This window comes from Hesperophylax consimilis, chromosome 2 (genome assembly GCF_061612785.1).
Source record: "Hesperophylax consimilis isolate HC1 chromosome 2, BYU_Hcon_1.0, whole genome shotgun sequence".
Classification (NCBI taxonomy): Eukaryota; Metazoa; Arthropoda; class Insecta; order Trichoptera; family Limnephilidae; genus Hesperophylax; species Hesperophylax consimilis.
In genome coordinates, this window is record NC_142837.1 from 38034741 (window position 1) to 38053744 (window position 19004).

The following is a 19004-nucleotide window of genomic DNA, read 5'->3' on the forward strand; positions in this document are numbered from 1 at the left end:
TATCGATAGTGAAACTATTTTTAAATAAAGAGAGCTCTTCATAAATGAATTGAATTGAATTGTTATTTTACAATATTTTATCGATCTAGATTCTATGCACTCTGCAAAATATTAAAAGTACTGTATTGGTATTTTTCATTGAAAACAACCACCTGTCTTAGTTTGAGGTTTAAAAATTTCACTTTGCCACAGATAAAAATACCATCACGAGTGGGCACTGGAATCTCTGTCATATTATTTCGCAGTGCCAGATTTTTTTTATGGCTGTAACAGGCTGTAATTTCATAAGTTAAATTTTTGGTACGTGACTGTCAAATAATATTATTTATATTTAATTATTATACCCACATTTGTGGCCCATTAAATACACTTTTCAATTTAGGTAAGCCAATGTAATAAATGTATTGAATGCAAGTGTAGAATCTTTATCCGAAAAAATAACCAAAACAAACATAATGGCGAATCCTTCAAAGAATAGTGATTTTCAAAGAGTACCCCGTGATAATATGAATTCGAGGCAGGAAGGGAATCAGTCTCTTAAAGATGCACCGCAAAACATGCAACCCTCGAATCGTCAGGGAAGACTGGGAGGCGCAGAACGTGAGGATTCTGAAAATGGACCGGATGAGCTTTCACTTCCGTCCAACTCTCAAGAGCCGCCTGCTTACAACTGGCAGGCGACAAAAGCAACTCTGAAAGAAAGGATGGGTTTCCTCTTCAACAGTGACATCTTGTGTGATGTTCACTTCCTCGTGGGCAAAGACACGCAACAGCAACGCATCCCCGCTCACAAGTTTGTCCTCTCAGTAGGTAGTGCCGTGTTTGATGCCATGTTCAACGGGACTTTAGCTGCGACTTCCGACGAAATAGAATTACCAGATGTCGAGCCATCGGCATTCCTGCATCTTCTGAAGTTTCTGTACACTGATGAGGTTCAGATTGGACCAGAAACAGTAATGACCACATTGTATACCGCCAAGAAGTATGCGGTGTCCGCCCTTGAAGAGCATTGTGTTGATTTCCTGAAGAGCAACCTCGGCAGTGATAATGCCTTCCTGTTGCTAACTCAGGCTAAATTGTTTGATGAACCGCAATTGGCTGCACTCTGCCTCGATATGATAGACAAGTACACGGCAGATGCATTTAATGCGGATGGTTTTACGGACATTGACCCAGCCACATTGAATGCAGTTTTGGAAAGGTGAGATTGCATTTAATTATTAAAACACTATTTATTTTGCTAAATGTCATCTGTAGATTGTTCTGCAAGCTGCAAAGTCATGTTCTGTGAACAATATGTGGAGACGTGACAGGGATCTATATTTTTTTACAGTTTGAAGACAGCTGTCAGAAGCATTAATAAATTAAATTGAATATTTGAGAGCTGAGGCAAATCGTCTTTAAAAAAGTTTCTGGTGCATTGTCAGCACTTGAATGATCATTTAAAAGAAACTGATGTCTCTAGATGTAAAAATGACATATTAAAATTTTTAAAACTAATTGAAAGCATTATCTCAAAATTTATATACGTATTTATAAAATAAGCTGTTTATTCATATTATCAAACAATAATACTATTAAGTATTTTCAGTCTTTTATATTCTCGAAAAAAATTACAGTAATGAAGGTATTTTTATGTTGATGAATAGATTTTTAATAACGATTTAAAATGTGCCATTTTCAATTTGTCCCTAAAAAGACATTTTCCAAGTCATGATGACGTTGTAACCAGTTGGAACCGTTTTGGAATGTGCAGTTTTGGATCATATTTGAAAATCTATAGTTATGAATGAAAATATTAAAAAGTATGATAGTCATAATCATAAAAATAAACTTTAAATCCACACATTTTTAATGGTATTGTTGGTTTGTGAAAATACCCCATTGAAGTTGGTGGAAATTGCTGTTATTGCTTCTATATAGTGTGATATGCTGTTATTGCTTCTATATTGAGTGCAACTGTGTTAAGTTTAATTCAATCCTGAATGTTAATATAACCCTTTTACTGTCACGCAGAGTCCCGTATCAGTAATTTGTTTCCAGGGATACTCTGCGGATAAGGGAGGCGAAGATATTCACGGCGGTGATCCGCTGGTCCGAAGCGGAATGCAGCCGCCGCCAGCTGCCTCTGACTCCCGCCAACCAGCGTACCGTCATCGGCCGCGCCTTCTCCAAAATCCGGTTTCCCATCATGTCCGTGGAGGAGTTTGCAACCGGTCCCGCACAGAGCGGGATCCTGTCTGACCGAGAATGTGTCCAGCTGTTCCTATACTACATCGTCAATCCAAAGCCAGCCGTGGATTTCTTAGATCTGCCACGGTGCTGTATGACTGGCAAGGAACAGACGGTTCACAGGTAATTCAAATAAATATATCTAACTAAAAAATGCTATATCGTCGTCGAAGAAACGATACTGCCTAAGTGACGTACTGTCTAAAAATCACTTTATTATGAAATTTGGTAGAGAAGCGAATTTCGCCTATGTCTGTACACTAAGTTCATAATACTTCCATTAGATATATAGCGTACAGCGGCAAATAAGCAGTACCAGACAACCAACATTGGTTATATGTTGAATGAAATACTGCCCAATATCTCCAATACTCCCGCCAAAACATAGTTTTGACATGCCAAGTTAAAACTCCTCAAAAGTTTTTTGTCTCTTCTGGACAATCAGATTTTTGGCATTTGAGCGGTATATTTTTTTATTTATTATCATGTGCTATTATCATTAGTTAACCCCTCAGGCTAATTTTATATAGTCTCATAGAAATTGTTGTGTCTCACTTTCTGTCATGGTGAGAAATATGAACTTAAAGGTGTTAGAAAGAGAAAACACCACACTTTATATTCAAATCCAGAAGTTAAGCACAGACTAATTAAAATGCACACCTCATGAAGCCTAAGGTTCTGACCTCAATTTGAGAAAAAAAAATCATTTATTTATTAATCAAATGTGTGTTTCTTTTCATTATCAGTAATTTTAATTCAGTAAAAATGTATGATGAGTCATTTATAAACTTTTTATGTTTGCATTCAAAATTTTATATATTTAAATGATTAAACCACTCAGAACATTAGAACGTCAAAAGACGTAAATATGATAATAGCGGTCAAGACATTAGAACGTCTTTTCACGTAAACGCGCGAGATTTTACAAAAATCGATATATTTCCATCACTAGTATACGGATTGCCATGATTTAAAAAACAGAGTATCGATAATGAATAACGCTACGCGTCTGTATTCAAGAATATCTATGGAACGTAGAGGTGCATTATCTAAGCCGATTGGATCTGTCATCTTGTTCGTTCATAATTTATTGCGTTTCTAAATAATTTATTAAAAATATTTTAGTTTGGACGGTTAATATTTTGAGGTGACTAATAGTTTTTAATTATATTTCTTCAATATATAAAGTGTTATTTCTTTATGATACTCAGAAAAAAGTACATTTTTCACGGCTTTGAAATAATGGTAAGCGATTCTTACATATTTTTGACGTTTTCATAAAATGTATATTTAGAAACGCAAATATTTACTTATAACAACACAATGCGATAGTGGATTTCATAATCTTTCCAAAACATATTTTAGAATGAGGCTACGTTTCCCAAAACGTGAGTTATGAAGCTTTTAGCAAAACTCGTAAATAACACAAAAATTATCACGTTTTGACAGTTCTCAAAGGAACACATAGTAAATAAATGTCTTTGTCTGAGAGGTTAATGATGTTTGATGTTTGTTTCTAATAATAAAATTTGAAAGTTGTTAATTTTCAGATACATTAAAAATAAAAGAGGAAGTACTCCGACCTTCTGGGAAAATGTGCCAGAGGCCTGAGGGGTTAAAATTTTTTAAACACTCTTGCTTTATTTCCACTTTTACAAATGGCCTTCAAAAGTAAGAGCCGTATGGACACACATTTACAAAAAATCATCATCATCAAAAATACTAATTTTAGTTGTGCGTCTGTCTGTAACTCGGGTTCTATGAGCTTTAAATTTAATGTGTCATTTTCAAAATTATAACTGTTTGTTTGAAGAATTCTGAGGGGCGATAAACTACCTACCTAAAATATAATATTTTTAAGAGAATTTTTTTTATAATTTGATTATTTTCTCACCAGTTCTAATATATTCATAGTAATGTGGAAACAATTTGTTATTACTGTCTTCATTTACCCAAGTTTATTTTTCCTTACCAGGTTCATTCATACCGAATCCCGCTGGGGCTACAGCGGAAGCTCCGACAGAATACGATTCACCGTTGACCAAAGGATCTTTGTTGTTGGATTCGGACTTTATGGATCATTCTTCGGATCCTCTGAATACGAAGTTCAAATTCAGGTGATTTTACTAATACATATTTATGAAAACAACAAACAAGTTCAATTGCAATCAATTGGTTTGTAGTTCACACCCAGGAGTTGCAGGTTTGATCCTCTGCAAGCCACGTCCTCCATTACTTATATGTATTTGAAAAAAAACAATGACTTTATATAATACAATCACAGACATATGAATATATAGACTAGAAATTAAAGGTGAGGGGTAAAATCAACTGTTGAAGAACGAAGGGGGTAAAGCTGACTGTGATTCGTCAATAAATCAATCTGACAGTAAATAGGCATCTCGCATTATAATATCACCATTTAGTTCTTAAAAGTAAAATCTGCTTTTGAATGAATAGACATTTTTACATGGGAGCGCAAATTACTCGCCACGTTATGAACAAATTTGCGAAGTCCAAATTCGGCAAAAAAAAATTTCTTCTATTTTCAGAGTCGAATATTTTGTTTACGTATTTAGTTAAGACACTTTTATAAGTGTTCATAATTTACTTCCCCAGTAACAACGATGCGCACACTTGAGAATCGCTACATTCGACCAATGTTGGCTCGATGTGATAGTATATGTTTCTACAACTGATTCATATTATACGACGTGAATAAGCTTAAAATGACGCTTACATTTACATTAAAAAAATAGATGCCAAAACAAATATAGAAATGATGGCAAACCACGCAAATAACTTTTTTGCAACTATAGGGAAAGTTTTAGCGAATCGTAAAAAACACAGCACAAACACACTAACACAAACAAACAGATCAAACATCGATACCCAACCAACACAACACAGATTTATATTAAAAATAAGTTCGGAAATGGAAATTAACAAAATAATAAATACATTAAAAAACCAGATTGCTCCTGGATTAGATGAGATAACAACGGATTGCATTAAAATAATAAAAAATGAAATATTAAAACCTATAACACACCTAATCAACCTTAGCATAACACATGCCTGCTTTCCTAATACTCTTAAAAAAGGACTGGTAATCCCTATGTATAAATCCGGAGATAAAATGGAAATAACTAACTATAGACCAATCACTTTGTTAAACTCTCTATCAAAGATTTTCGAAAGACTATTAAAAAACCAAATAATAAAATACCTGGAAGAAAACAAATTAATCTCGGACAAACAATATGGATTTAGAGAAAAAAGAAGCACAAAAGAAGCTTTAGCTAGTACAATAGATTATATACATAGCAACTTAGATCAAGGGTTTAAATGCATAGCGATATATTTAGATTTGGCTAAAGCCTTTGATTCAATATGCCACAAAACACTTTTTAAAAAATTAGAAAATATGGGTATCAAAGACAAAGAACTACAACTATTAAAAAGTTACATGAGCGACAGAACACAACAAGTCAAAATTAATAACTATACTAGCAAACCACTACCGATTACACACGGAGTTCCACAAGGAAGCATACTAGGGCCAGTTCTTTTCATAATTTACATAAATGAACTTTGCAGCATGGAAATAGATGGAGAAATAATTAGTTACGCAGACGACACAGTTTTACTATTTAAATCTAAGGACTGGAATAAGGTTTATAACATAGCGAATCTAGGAATCACGCAAGTGAAAAAATGGTTGGACTCAAATACACTCACACTAAACATATCGAAAACAAAATTCACAACGTACAGCATAACTAAAACAGGACAGCCAAAAAACAATACAATCACCATAAAAATACACGAATGCATAAACACCAACATCTGCGATTGCCCCCCTCTAGAAAAAACAGAACAAATAAAGTATCTAGGAATCGTAATTGACCATAATCTTAGATGGACACATCACATCAAACAAATCACAAATAGACTCCTCAGAACAATACACATTTTCCTAAACATAAGAAACATATATAAAATAAAACAATTGAAAACAATATATTATGCACTATGCCAATCAATAATAGAATATGGAATAATTGCTTGGGGAGGAGCAACAAACGCAGCTATCGCTCAAATAGAAATCGCACAGAAAACGATATTAAAGGTAATACTCAAAAAACATAAACTAACCGACACAGACCAAATATTTAAAAGCTGTGACGTACTTGATATACGCCAATTATATGTTAAAACACTACTAAACTACATTTTCGACCAAAAAAACAAACCCCAACAAACACAAAATATCACTAATAGACCGGTCAGACAAGCGTACAAAGAAAACATAAAAACTCCGACGGTAAACACTACCTTTGGACAAAGACACCATAAATACCACGCTATTAAAGCATTCAACAGTCTTCCACTTGAAACAAAAATTGAGGAAAATAAAAATAAATTCAAACACAAAATAAAAAAATGGATTAAAGAACAAAAAGACAATATTACCAAAATTCTATAACATAAAAGAATAAAACATATACACGCAACACACAAAAAGATATAAAACACGCAACACGCACAAACACATATATCATTATAAATACCGATTTACATTCTCTTTTGATATTTTTCTTTTATTTTTAATCTTTATTTTTATTTTAAATTTATCTTTATTTTAATGTTGTTTTTCTTTTATTTTTAAATGTATAAATTCTTAAATTATAAAATGGGGGCCTCAGCACGGGTAAACAACCCAGTGAGGCCAACATTACTAAATTGAAATATGAAATATTGTAAAAAAAAAATGTATCAACAATAAAAAAAAAAAATAAAAAAAACATATGGAATGTAATACGACAATTGGGTTTATTCTCTTTTTCACATCTATTTTTAACAGTTTTCATATCACAAGCCACTATTTTGCCGTGTTATTTCATAAAATGCCTCGACCATAGCTCGACGCTAGTTCGAACAAGAATGATGACGTCACATTCTCAAGATTCACGGGAAGCCATACGCGAGCCCAGCTGGCTCCAATGGAACCGGTATGGGGAGTGGGGAATAATACACTTTTAATCACTTAGGGCAGGTCTACTAATATTCATATGTCTATGAATACAATGATCTACGAGTATATCAACTCGAGCGATTGGTTGTATGTGTATGTACATTTACCATATTATCTAATTGATATCGTTCCTCAAAATATTAATACTGAAACATATGAATTGCTTACTGTGGTTTAAAGCCATTGAATCCACCTACATTTCGCCATCTATCGCATATTTTTAGGTTCTATAAATTTGGCACATTATGGCAAGCAATCGCTCAAAACGTTTTTGCAAACTTGCCGTAGCACGTCAAAAATTAAACTTAAGCCAAAAATTATTCTCATACTAGTTAAACTAAGTTAAAGATAGGAGTTTTGTTATGTCTTATAACTAATTAGTAAGTAAAGGGGAGAGGAAGAGGAATATAGGATAAGAATAGGAGATGCTCCCGATACATTCCGTATTCATTTATTAATTTATGATCGTACACATTAACTTTGTTCGGTATTTCTGAAGGTTATTGGTAAGAATGTCTACATTGTGAAATGTTGTGTTACACTGCGCACAAAATATAAGGGAATTGGGGAAATTTTTCTAACGTTGGTTCTGCATGTGGGCAAATGAAATAAATCGGTTTTTCAGGTTTATCTTGACGCTATATGAATTTTTAATTATTTCAACACACCTTTGAAAACTGATATAAATTCATTAAGGAGATTTATATTTTTATTAGTAGTGAAGATTTCTTGGATGCTAGGGCAACTGTAATCTGGACATTACAGTTGCCCTAGCATCCAAGAAATCTTCACTACTAATAAAAATATAAATCTCCGTGGACACTAAAAAAAAATTACCAAAACGCCTTTTGCGTCTAATCCTAGAAAACACTTCCTTGCAAATAGAGTAGTGGATGCTTGGAATAAACTCCCACAACATGTCATCGATGCAACAAACATAAATCAATTCAAAGCTCTATTGGATTCACATTTGGAGAGAAGAAAGGACTTAGTTCAAACATAAAACAACTCAATTACTGTCAAACTTGTTGTGAAATCAGATATGAGCGCATCAGCAGAATGCTGCCTGCTCATTACATAATAATAATAAGTTATTCTATATGTTTTTTTGTGTTTTTTTTTATGCCTGCTCATAATGCAAAGGCTTTATTTTTCAGATAATCCACACTGTTTCAAAGAAAGTGTGTGGATCAAACAACACTTCATTCAGCTGTGATGGGACAGACGACACCTTCAGGGCCATGTTCAAGGATCCTATTGAGATATCTCCCAACACTTCTTATGTTGCCAGCGCTACACTGAAGGTAACAATTTACTTACAACTAGACATTCGATTATATGCAGTATAGTAGCCATGCAGATAATATGCACTCATGCATCAATGCCTAAATATGCACTAACAATACCAAATTAGCCAATGAGGAAATGTGGGACGGGAAGGAGCCAAGGAAATTTGGAAGTACCTGACTATTCATATCTTGTAACTAAACATTGTACCATATAAAGCTATATTTCGATTCTTTAGGTAAAACGTAACGTATGTTATAATCTACGTGTTCATATATTTTGCCAGTTATGCTCTTAAATATTAAGACAAATTATTTCTTTGCACAATATGAATAAATTGTTTTTTTTTTCGTATAAAAACTCAATTCATTAAAGAAAGGAATACAAATAATAAATTATTTGATTGAATCACCGATACAATATAGTATTTGTATTAGCGATGGGTCATGACTCATTTTATTACTCCTGCTACGGTTCCCCCGATACGGATCCCAGCTCCCAGCCTCAGATTCCAGCCTAAGCTTATGAATGATCGTACGACTCTTGGTACCGGTTTTCCGCCTCATGACACGAGAAAAATAAGATGGTAGATAGTTAGTAAGTGTAGGTTCATATGTCCAAGTCCAGATGTCGGACTGTCAGACGTCGTTCACGTCTCTGTGTGTGTAATAACAATTAATATTTCCTCCACAACACAGGTGAACTCCTAGCGTGGAGGACAATATACTATACCATTGTTTAACAAATATATTAAAGAATAAAAAAAAAATAAAAAAATAAAAAAAAAATAAAAAAAAAAAAAAAAAAAAAATATGTGGAAAAGAGTAAACATTCAATTGTGCCGTGGTACGGTTTACCAGGAGTCGTAGGAATACGGCTCATTAAAAAGAGCGAGCTTAATAGTGCTGCACGTTCGTGAATAACTCGTCAATAAATTGTATGCCTTTCTTAGAAGAATTGAGTTTTTTAAGAAGGACAAAACTATAAATTCGTATTACGTATGTGTATTATTATTAGCGTGCTTCAAAAGATAAAAATTAATATTTTTTACTGGGCACCCTTTTATGTGCTTTCATTAGCCAGAAAAAGACACATATTTTTAATTTAAATAAATTATAGGGGTCGCTACCGTTGATCAATGTTTCGAAATAGGCGCCGTTTAGGCCAATGATTGCAAAGCTTCAGACCAAACATGTCACTGCATGCGACATGATAAGCCGCGGAGAGGTTGAGCACACCCCTCGCCTGACCCTCCTCAGTATTGTAAAAAATAGGAAATTAGTTTAAACGTGATGGTATCGAGTCTTTGAATAATACATAACGTACTTTTTAACGTAAGAATGAATTTTTAATCGTGCTATATAAATGGCGTATACCAGTGAACGTGTTATTAAAAATAAAAAAAATGACAGGCTTATTGGACGCATTACACAAACTTTACCTTAATCAAGATTACTGTCTGTGAAAGAAGTTATGAGTTTGTTTTTGTTATAAAACTATAGTGAGGAAAAATAATAATTCTACTGCCTGTGATGTTCTGCAAATATGAGAAAAAGCAAGTATTCCTACCAGACTAAAGAAACATAAAATATTGTATTAAGTGGAAAAAGTTAAAGAAAAACAAAGAAAATAAAGCAAAACGTTCTGCTGTTATGAAAAATAAGGAAGAAAAGTTTAGAATGCTTTTATTGATATTGTTCAGGCCAATGCTCTGGAAATCGAGAAAGACAGACTGTTTGGACTCACTTAGGAGAAAATAGGACAACCTGGTCACATAGGTGGTTTAGAGTATTTAGACAGAGAGAATTACGTAAGACATGCTATGAAGTTACAAGAGTTGCGATGTTAAAAAGTAAAAACACAAAAAGTTCCTCTGAAAAATATTCAAAAGATTTCTAAAACCATTGGCTACAAATAAAACAAGAGGAACTTAAGGGGGTGCATTCCAATCCAGAGATGTTAATGTATGTTGAAGATGTAAAACCACAGCAATGATTTATTTTTCTACACATCAGTTACAGCAGTTTTAACCACGGAACCATTACAAAGAGTTACTGAACCTCATTTTTATATTTTTGGGAGGAACACCTGTGAACACCCTGAACAAAGGCTCTGTCCTTTAAAGCACCTGCTGGACTAAACCGAGGAAAAGATTGCTATTTATATTCTTTACAGATGTATCTATTTAAAGAATAGCCTTAATTGACAAAGAGAAAACTAAAAGGCATGCAAAATGGAAGTATTTTTACTGTTTGTATTTACGCAAAGTACTGGTTTCAAGCTCCTTGCACACATGGTCTGCGCCAAAGGATGGTTAACAGCTTTTGAAGGATTTGGTGGCATACGAAGAGATATTTCAATCACCTGCTAAAAGCTGCTACAAAAGAATGGTGCAACTTTGGTATCTGTCCGCAGAGCTTGTTGCGTTTGCATTCTTCGATGATGAAATTTCCTTGGAAACTAAACAGAGGACCAGCCATCGAAAGACAAGATTTGGATGATTCTCCGAAGCGAGCAACCCATAACTTTGCTCTCAATCTGATTAAAAACTTATAAGTTTTGTTACAAATTAAACAATGAATTTTTTCCAAAATAATTGTCGTTTTGTGTGATTTTTTGACGAAAGATGTTAAGATCTGGAAGGATGGTGATGACTAAAACGAATCTAAGACTTTTATACATTTTATGAAAGTTTTTAGTAGAAAGAGGAGTAGTGTTCATGGAAGAGCAATCGTCTTCACGCCACTGATGAAGAGCAGAAGCAATATTATTTTCTCTTGGCGGTAAAAAATTATCGACGAAAATATTCAGACTTCAGAGCCCGCGTTGATGTCATCTTGAATGTTTACTTTGAATGTTCCATGTAATAATTTAATTGATTTTATTTTTGAATTAAGCTATATTTTATAAAAAATTTCTTAAAATAGATCCTCAGTTTAACCTTTTGAACGTGTTAATTTGCTCCATTTTATCTATACCCGTACGCGGTACATATTTTCAAATACCTATGTACGCAATTAAATGTCAAATTATAGCATTCTGGCATGATTTATTGGACTATATAGACAGAACAGATTATTCTCCACAATATGAAAACAAATCCTCGTGTGTCAACACTCTTAGATTTTTAAAAACAAAAACATAAAATTTCATACGAAAACGTACCGTATCTTTTGAATGTGTTCGCGCCATTTACTCGGCGTGTGTGTATGTGGGCCACTGCGTTGATAGACACAAGTGGGACACCATGATCACTTATCATTTTTAGTTATGAAAACTTTTCTAAAACTCAACACTGAAAAATAACACATAAATTTTATGTCACGTCATAAATATTTTTTTAATTATTAAAGCACTTTAGAGGAATCTGTGTCGCTCAAATTTTTTTGGAACTATGGTAAACTTTAAAACAGGGTGCGATACATAAAGACACACCACATTCTTTACATACGTATCTCGTTAACTGGATTTTTTTATTTGGTCAGTTGATGGAATCAATTCGGCCATATGCTTAGTGGCATATTTAGGCAAAACCCGAAACAGGTTGAGGTGGGCTGATGTATTAGGCTCTGGTATTTGAGAAATCTCTGGTTTATATTTCTCAACTACTTGCATAATAACCGCCAATTGAAAATCTAGGTCAAGTATGTGAAAAAATACTTTTTTATACTATTTTATGGTCTTCCGCATACAGAATAAACTGCTCAACATCATGTCGCTTTTGTCAACAGCTCCCATAGATTTATTGTAATCAATGACATAGGCGGGCTTGCGAATGGGTTGTTTAGTTTTGTGATTTATTTTACTGGTTTCTTTAAATGAGTTATCGTGCAAGGTAGTTAGCATATTTACATCCCTTTTATCACACCATTTAATGCTAAAAGGGGACCGCGGCTTTTTGAAATTCGCCTTTTTTCAGTTTTATAAATTTTGGCATTTCTTTTCGGTTCTTTTTTACCGTCCCACAGGCATTATTTTTTTTCGAATGCAAAAAATTTAATAACTTGAGTACCAATTGTCACAACACAAATTGTGCCCCTTGCCAAAATAATCAGTTAGGAGTGTAGTAATAACAGCGCCAGTTATTCCCAAGTTCTGCTCATCTGTAATTTCCGTGCCTTCTCCGCAGTAAATTATGAAATCAAGAATGTATCCAGTTTTCACATCACACAAAACAAACATTGTGATTCCAAAGCGATGTCGTTTTGATGGAATATACTGCTTAAAAATAAGCCTACCCTTGAAAACAATGATGCTTTCATCTATACACAGGTCTTCATAAGATATCACAGACTCTTTAAATAGTGCTCGGGTGTGATTTAAAATTAACCTTATTTTATAAAGACAATCTATAGGAAGCGAATTTGAGTCACAGATATGTAAATTTGATATCGGTCTCTACTCATGATCTGGCCAAAAATAGGGGAACTTAGAAATATACTTTTGTACTCCAATACTCTTCAATAGTCAAGTCTTCGTTCCTTGTCATAAGCATGGTTATTGCAAAAAATAGATACATTTCTTCGATACTTGTGTCCTTTCACTTATGAATTTGTGACTTTGCACCAAATTCCTTTGAAATGAGAAGAAAAGTATGGTAGTCGTTTGTTTCTCGAACAATTTCATTCAGAATCGAGCGATTTAAAAAATATTCAAAAAAATTGTACAGAAACGCCGTATTGAAAATCATCAAATTCGTGTACTATTGGAATATGAGGTCCAGACACCCATGAGTGTAACACTTCTTTACTTACAGACTCATTCGCTTGAGTTTCTGCATCTGAATGTTCCGAAGGTTCAAATTCATCCTCGGACATTTCATAATCAGAATCCAAAATCTTCAAAACTATGGGCCATTTTTTTTTTTTTTTTCCAAAAAATCAAATGAATTAAAAAACTAAAAACTTTTTGTGAACGTTTCCTAACAATTTTTGAAATAGTATGTGAAACACGAAAAAAGGATATAGTGAAGTCAACAACTCAGTTTTGTAATAAAATAAAATGTTAAAAAATACGCGCAATCGGCACAATAAGGTCACTCGGCATAATAAGGTCACATGAGAAATTAAAAAAAAAAATTGAAATCTCAAGTAAACAAATAAAGTAGAATTTTTCGTAATAATTTAATATTACAAGAACAAAGAATATTATTGGCGCAGACTCCGCACATTAAATCTAATTATAACTAATGATAAGATAAACTAGTGCTAACGCCATCCGTTGACAAAATTGTAAACTATGGCACTCGAAGGCGCGAAGAGGCGCACTTGATTATTGATGTTTTTTTATGAAATACAATTTTATTTACGAGAAATTCTTGTAGATGTCAGCATCGTGATAGTTCGACGAATGTCAAAGTGAGCGGAAAATAAATTTATGACAAAAGACCGCTGGAATATCGGCATTCAAATTTTCCGTATCAACTGTTGATACAGCCGCATGTGAGTATGGACTTTTTGCCGTAACAACAGTTGATACGGCCGCGTGCAAAGAGTTAAATACCAATTCCTTATATTTTTTTAGTTAAACCCTAAACTTTCACAGCTGGTAGCGACCTCTAAATAAGCTTTAAAAAAAAAATAGTGTAAGTTTTTAGACATGGAAATATGTGAAAAGGAGCCCTGCTATGAATACTGGCGAATTATGATAAGCTCGATTTTGTGCTTTCAATTAGTAAAAATAACAGAGGATTATACTAATTGTTGAGTGGCAGATTACTAAGAGAGTACTGTGTGTTATCTCAGCAAAAAAATCCTCATAAGGTCCATGCAAAATGTTTTTCCTTGTGAACTCTGTTATTATGAGACATTTATCATAATTTGAAATTATAAACTTACATTTTATAATAATTGACATACTTACTACACTCAATTTGTAATTAGTTTTCCCTAACTAATAATAAGTACTAAGAAAAACTAAAACATAGCGCCAACTGATTGCCGAGTGGCGGATGCATTGGTAAGACATCTGTGTAGAAAGGTACCTAGCGCGGGTCAATGTTGCAAGCTAACAAAAAAATATTTTAACAATTATTTTCCCTACCAAGTAAATTTTACCCGGTAGCAAGTCTCTCCGTGTTAATGGTGACGGATATACTAATTTACAAGATTATAATAATTTTCTTACACATGTAAAATTCAAGAGAAAACTTCTGTGTTCATTCCTGACAAATTGTTATCTTGATAGATGTACTGCTTTTAACTACTTCTGCTGCTTGTAATCTCAACTACTGGTCCATTTCAGGGTTCGGACTCCTACTACGGCACGAGGGGCCAGCGCCGAGTTGTGGCAGAGTGTCGCAACGGTGAGATGGTGGTCTTCCAGTTCTCTTATGCGGCTGGAAACAACAATGGAACTTCGGCTGATGACGGTCAAATACCCGCCATCATATTCTACACGTAAACCCTTTGTGATATTTTCTTAAATCTCTAACTGGGCAGAACTGTGGTCAATGATGGTAATCTTATGGGATATTATTATATATATGAAAAGTGGTGGGTCAAACTCTTATATTTTTATCTTATATGCTTGGTTTTAAGTTTGAATAACATAATAAAACTGTTTCTACTTAAAACCACTGGAATGTCCCGCAATGTGATCAATTTCAGAAATTACCCGCCCTCATTAAAAAAATCATACCTCTGAATTGTAATATAGAGACATAACCTGCTTAACGTGTTGAGAGCCATTGAATGCACCTATATTTGACCATCAAACACTTATTAAAAAATCGTTAAATTTACAATTAAAAATTTACAAATTGCCATTTGTGGTACCTATCTGGAGAAATATTAAATATTATGACTTCTGTGTGTCGTCTATGGCCTATTTGATAATCAAAAATATAAATTTAAATTTGAACATTCATTTTTTAATATGGAAACACATGATTGATGATTTGTAAGAAAATATATTTCAGTAATTTCGGTTTGCAATTATATCGTGAAATATATTGTAAATATATTTCAATAATGTTTAACCTCTCAGAAAAGGACTTTTATTTACTTTGTGTTCCTTTGCGAACTGTCAAAACGCGAAAATTTTTGTGTTATTCACGAGTTTTGTTAAAAGCTTCATAACTCACGTTTTGGGAAACGTAGCCTCATTCTAAAAAATGTTTTGGAAAGATTATGAAATTCACTATCGTATTGTTTTGTTATACGTAAATATTTGCGTTTCTAAATATACATTTTCTGAAAACGTCAAAAATATGTAAAAATCGCTGACCATTATTTCAAAGCTGTGAAAAATGTACTATTTTCTGAGTATCATAAAGAAATAACACTTTATATATTGAAGAAATATAATTAAAAACTATTAGTCACCTCAAAATATTAACCGTCCAAACTAAAATATTTTTAATAAATTATTTAAAAACGCAATAAATTACGAACGAACAAGATGACAAGTCCAATCGACTTAGATAATGCACCTCAAAATTCCATAGATATTCTTGAATGCAGACGCGTAGCGTTATTCATTATCGATACTCTGTTTTTTAAATCATGGCAATCCGTATACTAGTGATGGAAATAAATCGATTTTTGTAAAATCTCGCGCGTTTACGTGAAAAGACGTACTAATGTCTTGACCGCTATTATCATATTTACGTCTTTTGACGTTCTAATGTTCCGAGTGGTTAACAAATAATTCAGAAGAGATCAGAGACATCTCTTGTTAAAGTGTGAAACTAGAACAATTATTTTTTTTAATGATAAACTATTGCTTATCAGACAAGGTGGTTTATGCATAGCACAAAAGATAACAAATTATTATAAGCAATTATTTGGATTTATTGATATTATTTGTATGGATATTTCAAGCGACTAATTATTGCCTGTAATAATTTGTTATCCTTTGTGCTACGCATAAAAAAACCTTGTCTTATAAACATTAGTTTCGTTAAAAAAAAATAATATTATTTGACAAGTCAAAATATTTCACCAACAAATATAATACGTCTCGACGCCATCTAGTGGAAAATTTAGCACTAACAAAGCCTTTCTTACAAAAATAAAGTTGGTTGTTTACAGGTGAAAAAAATATAATAAGCAGTAATTGTTGATTGAAGTACTAGTACATATTGAATTATTTGGCGTGTTGGGAATAAGCCGACGTAGCTCAGTGGTCTAGAGCACCTGACCGGACATCAGAAGGTGCGGGTTCAATTCCCGTCGGCGGCATTTATTTTTCCTCGGGAGATATTTACAATTTGTATGGATATTTCAGGCGACTAATTATTGCTTATAATAATTTGTTATACTAAAATAAGCTTTGTTATTTATCAAAGATTCCAAGGCGCTGGAATTTTTTAAATAATTCCAATAAATGTTTTAAAATAGATCTGCAAATTGGCTAAAGTTAGGCCAAAAACGCTCCAGTGGATAAGTGATCCATCGGCAACCTTCCCTGATTGTGGATGTTGCATATATGTGATCTGTGAAGTTTCACATAATCACTTGCATTGAGCTGCGTTATGTGATAGATTGTGTTGAATAGGCTAAAGTTGTAAACGTTAAAAAAAGAAATCCCAAGTGATGTAAAAAAATAAATAAATTGTTTAATTCCTGTGATGTGCTTTTTCATTTATTTTTATTTGAATAAGTTGAATTAAGTTTTCATGTGATCCTTTATTATTATAATGGTAAATCAGTTTTTCGTTATCATTATCAACATATTGTTACAGGAAAGCAATACTGCTGTAACAACAAAAAATTGAATCTAACAAGAATTTAATAGCGTTTAAACCAGTGGTAATAAAATCCGCTTGGAACCAATTAAATAAAATACAGTTTTGTACAAGTAAAAAAGAGCCGTGTTGCTTTTGTGTGATGATAATATACATTATTAAATGTATTTTACTTCTAATCTAAGTTCTGTCCTTTATTAAATAATCCACATTCAGATTTTCATCTATTTTTTTTAAATAATGATGAAATTTAATGATCTCTAAGACTGCAGTTTATTATAATGTATTTAAAGATCAATTTCCTGTGTCTAAATTAGACACTTTAGATTGATTACTTTGCACTCCCGCAACTAGAATGCCTTGTGTCAGAATATTCCCAACTGGGATAATAGACTTTGAAGTTTTACATATTCACTAGTTGGATATATTATGAATTAAGAATTTTAATGTAAACATTTCAATTTGAAAGTATGGATTATATTCGCTATCTAGTGTTTTTGAACTCTAGATTTTTCACAAAAACTGCATTATACAAATTATCAAATTATTATTATTGTTGTTGCGCTAGTTTATCAGTTTCCGATGCTAGAAAAATGTATAAAAGACTTTGTTTGCTTACTGTAGTATCCATGTAAGTTTGAGATGTTGCATTTTTATTGTGCATTCTTTTAAAGGTATACATACTATCAAATATTAACATAAAATACTCGACTTACGACAGTCTAGTAGCCGCAGCAAAATTAATGTATGTATTTATTTATTTAATTTCAAATATAAAGAACTCTATTACATTTTTTATTATGTAATGTATATTAAAATGAACAGAGTACAGGGTTGAACTTGAAATGGAAATTGTTAATGGGGCTGTTAAAGAAGAAATATTGTAAAAATCATAAATCAAATCTTATTAAAACAATGGGTAAATAGGTATGTAAGATTAATGGCACAGAAAAAAACAAAGTAAAAATAAATAAACTATGAATTTATTACGTTTGTTTTTAAATCCTGTTTTTGATATTTCAAAATTAATTCTATGTTTATTCTATGATGTGTTTATTATGTATGTATACTATGTACTACTTATTTCAAATATTATTAACTTAAATTGTAATGTGTGTTTAGTTAGTACACTATTGGTAAATGATTTTGGTTTGTTATTATTAAATGAGCTATGTTACTTAAAAGGTAATGCGCAAGAGTGTATACTTATTTGTTATTGTTATGTATTAGTTTATTAAAATAACAATTCTCCACAATAGCAACCAATTTCTTGTAAAAGTGTATATCACTGCGTAAATACATTTTTCTATCGATTATGTATTTTTTGATTTATTAATTATATTTTTTAAAGGTTAACCCATATTACGCTGATGTTGCATAAACGCAACGGTCAGCTTGCCAGGTCATATTCTGAGAATTTGACAAGGAATCAGCCTTATTTCTTAAATTACTCATTAAAAAGGTCTTATTTTAGCGGTTAAAGAGAACACGCAAAAACAAATTTTGTTAAGTTCAAAATTAGACTCCTTCAAAATTGGACAAAATACGGCACTCAGGTTGTTTTATAATAATTATTATTGTAAACATATTATGGGAAAATATTTTAATAACTCTTTGTTATTTATAATTTAGAAATGTCTAAAGTTTACCAATACGTAAATATATAATTAAAAAAAACTAATTTAAAATTATTTATTTGAGTTAACGCAACACACTTAAATTTTTTTTCCATAATTTATTTTATTTTTTAATGGTGTT

The 19004-nt window shown here is 32.5% G+C and overlaps 1 protein-coding gene across 1 annotated transcript; it reads left to right on the forward strand.

Moving 5' to 3' along the window:
- Positions 1 to 253: 253 nt before the first annotated feature.
- On the forward strand, positions 254 to 15518 carry LOC149425982 (BTB/POZ domain-containing protein 2-like). The gene is made up of 6 exons (XM_089645416.1): positions 254 to 300; positions 383 to 1201; positions 2044 to 2355; positions 4208 to 4349; positions 8428 to 8574; positions 14801 to 15518. The coding sequence occupies exons 2-6, from the start codon at positions 456 to 458 to the stop codon at positions 14957 to 14959; spliced, it is 1506 nt and encodes a 501-aa protein (XP_089501542.1). The 5' UTR covers positions 254 to 300; positions 383 to 455; the 3' UTR covers positions 14960 to 15518.
- The last annotated feature ends 3486 nt before the right edge of the window (positions 15519 to 19004 follow it).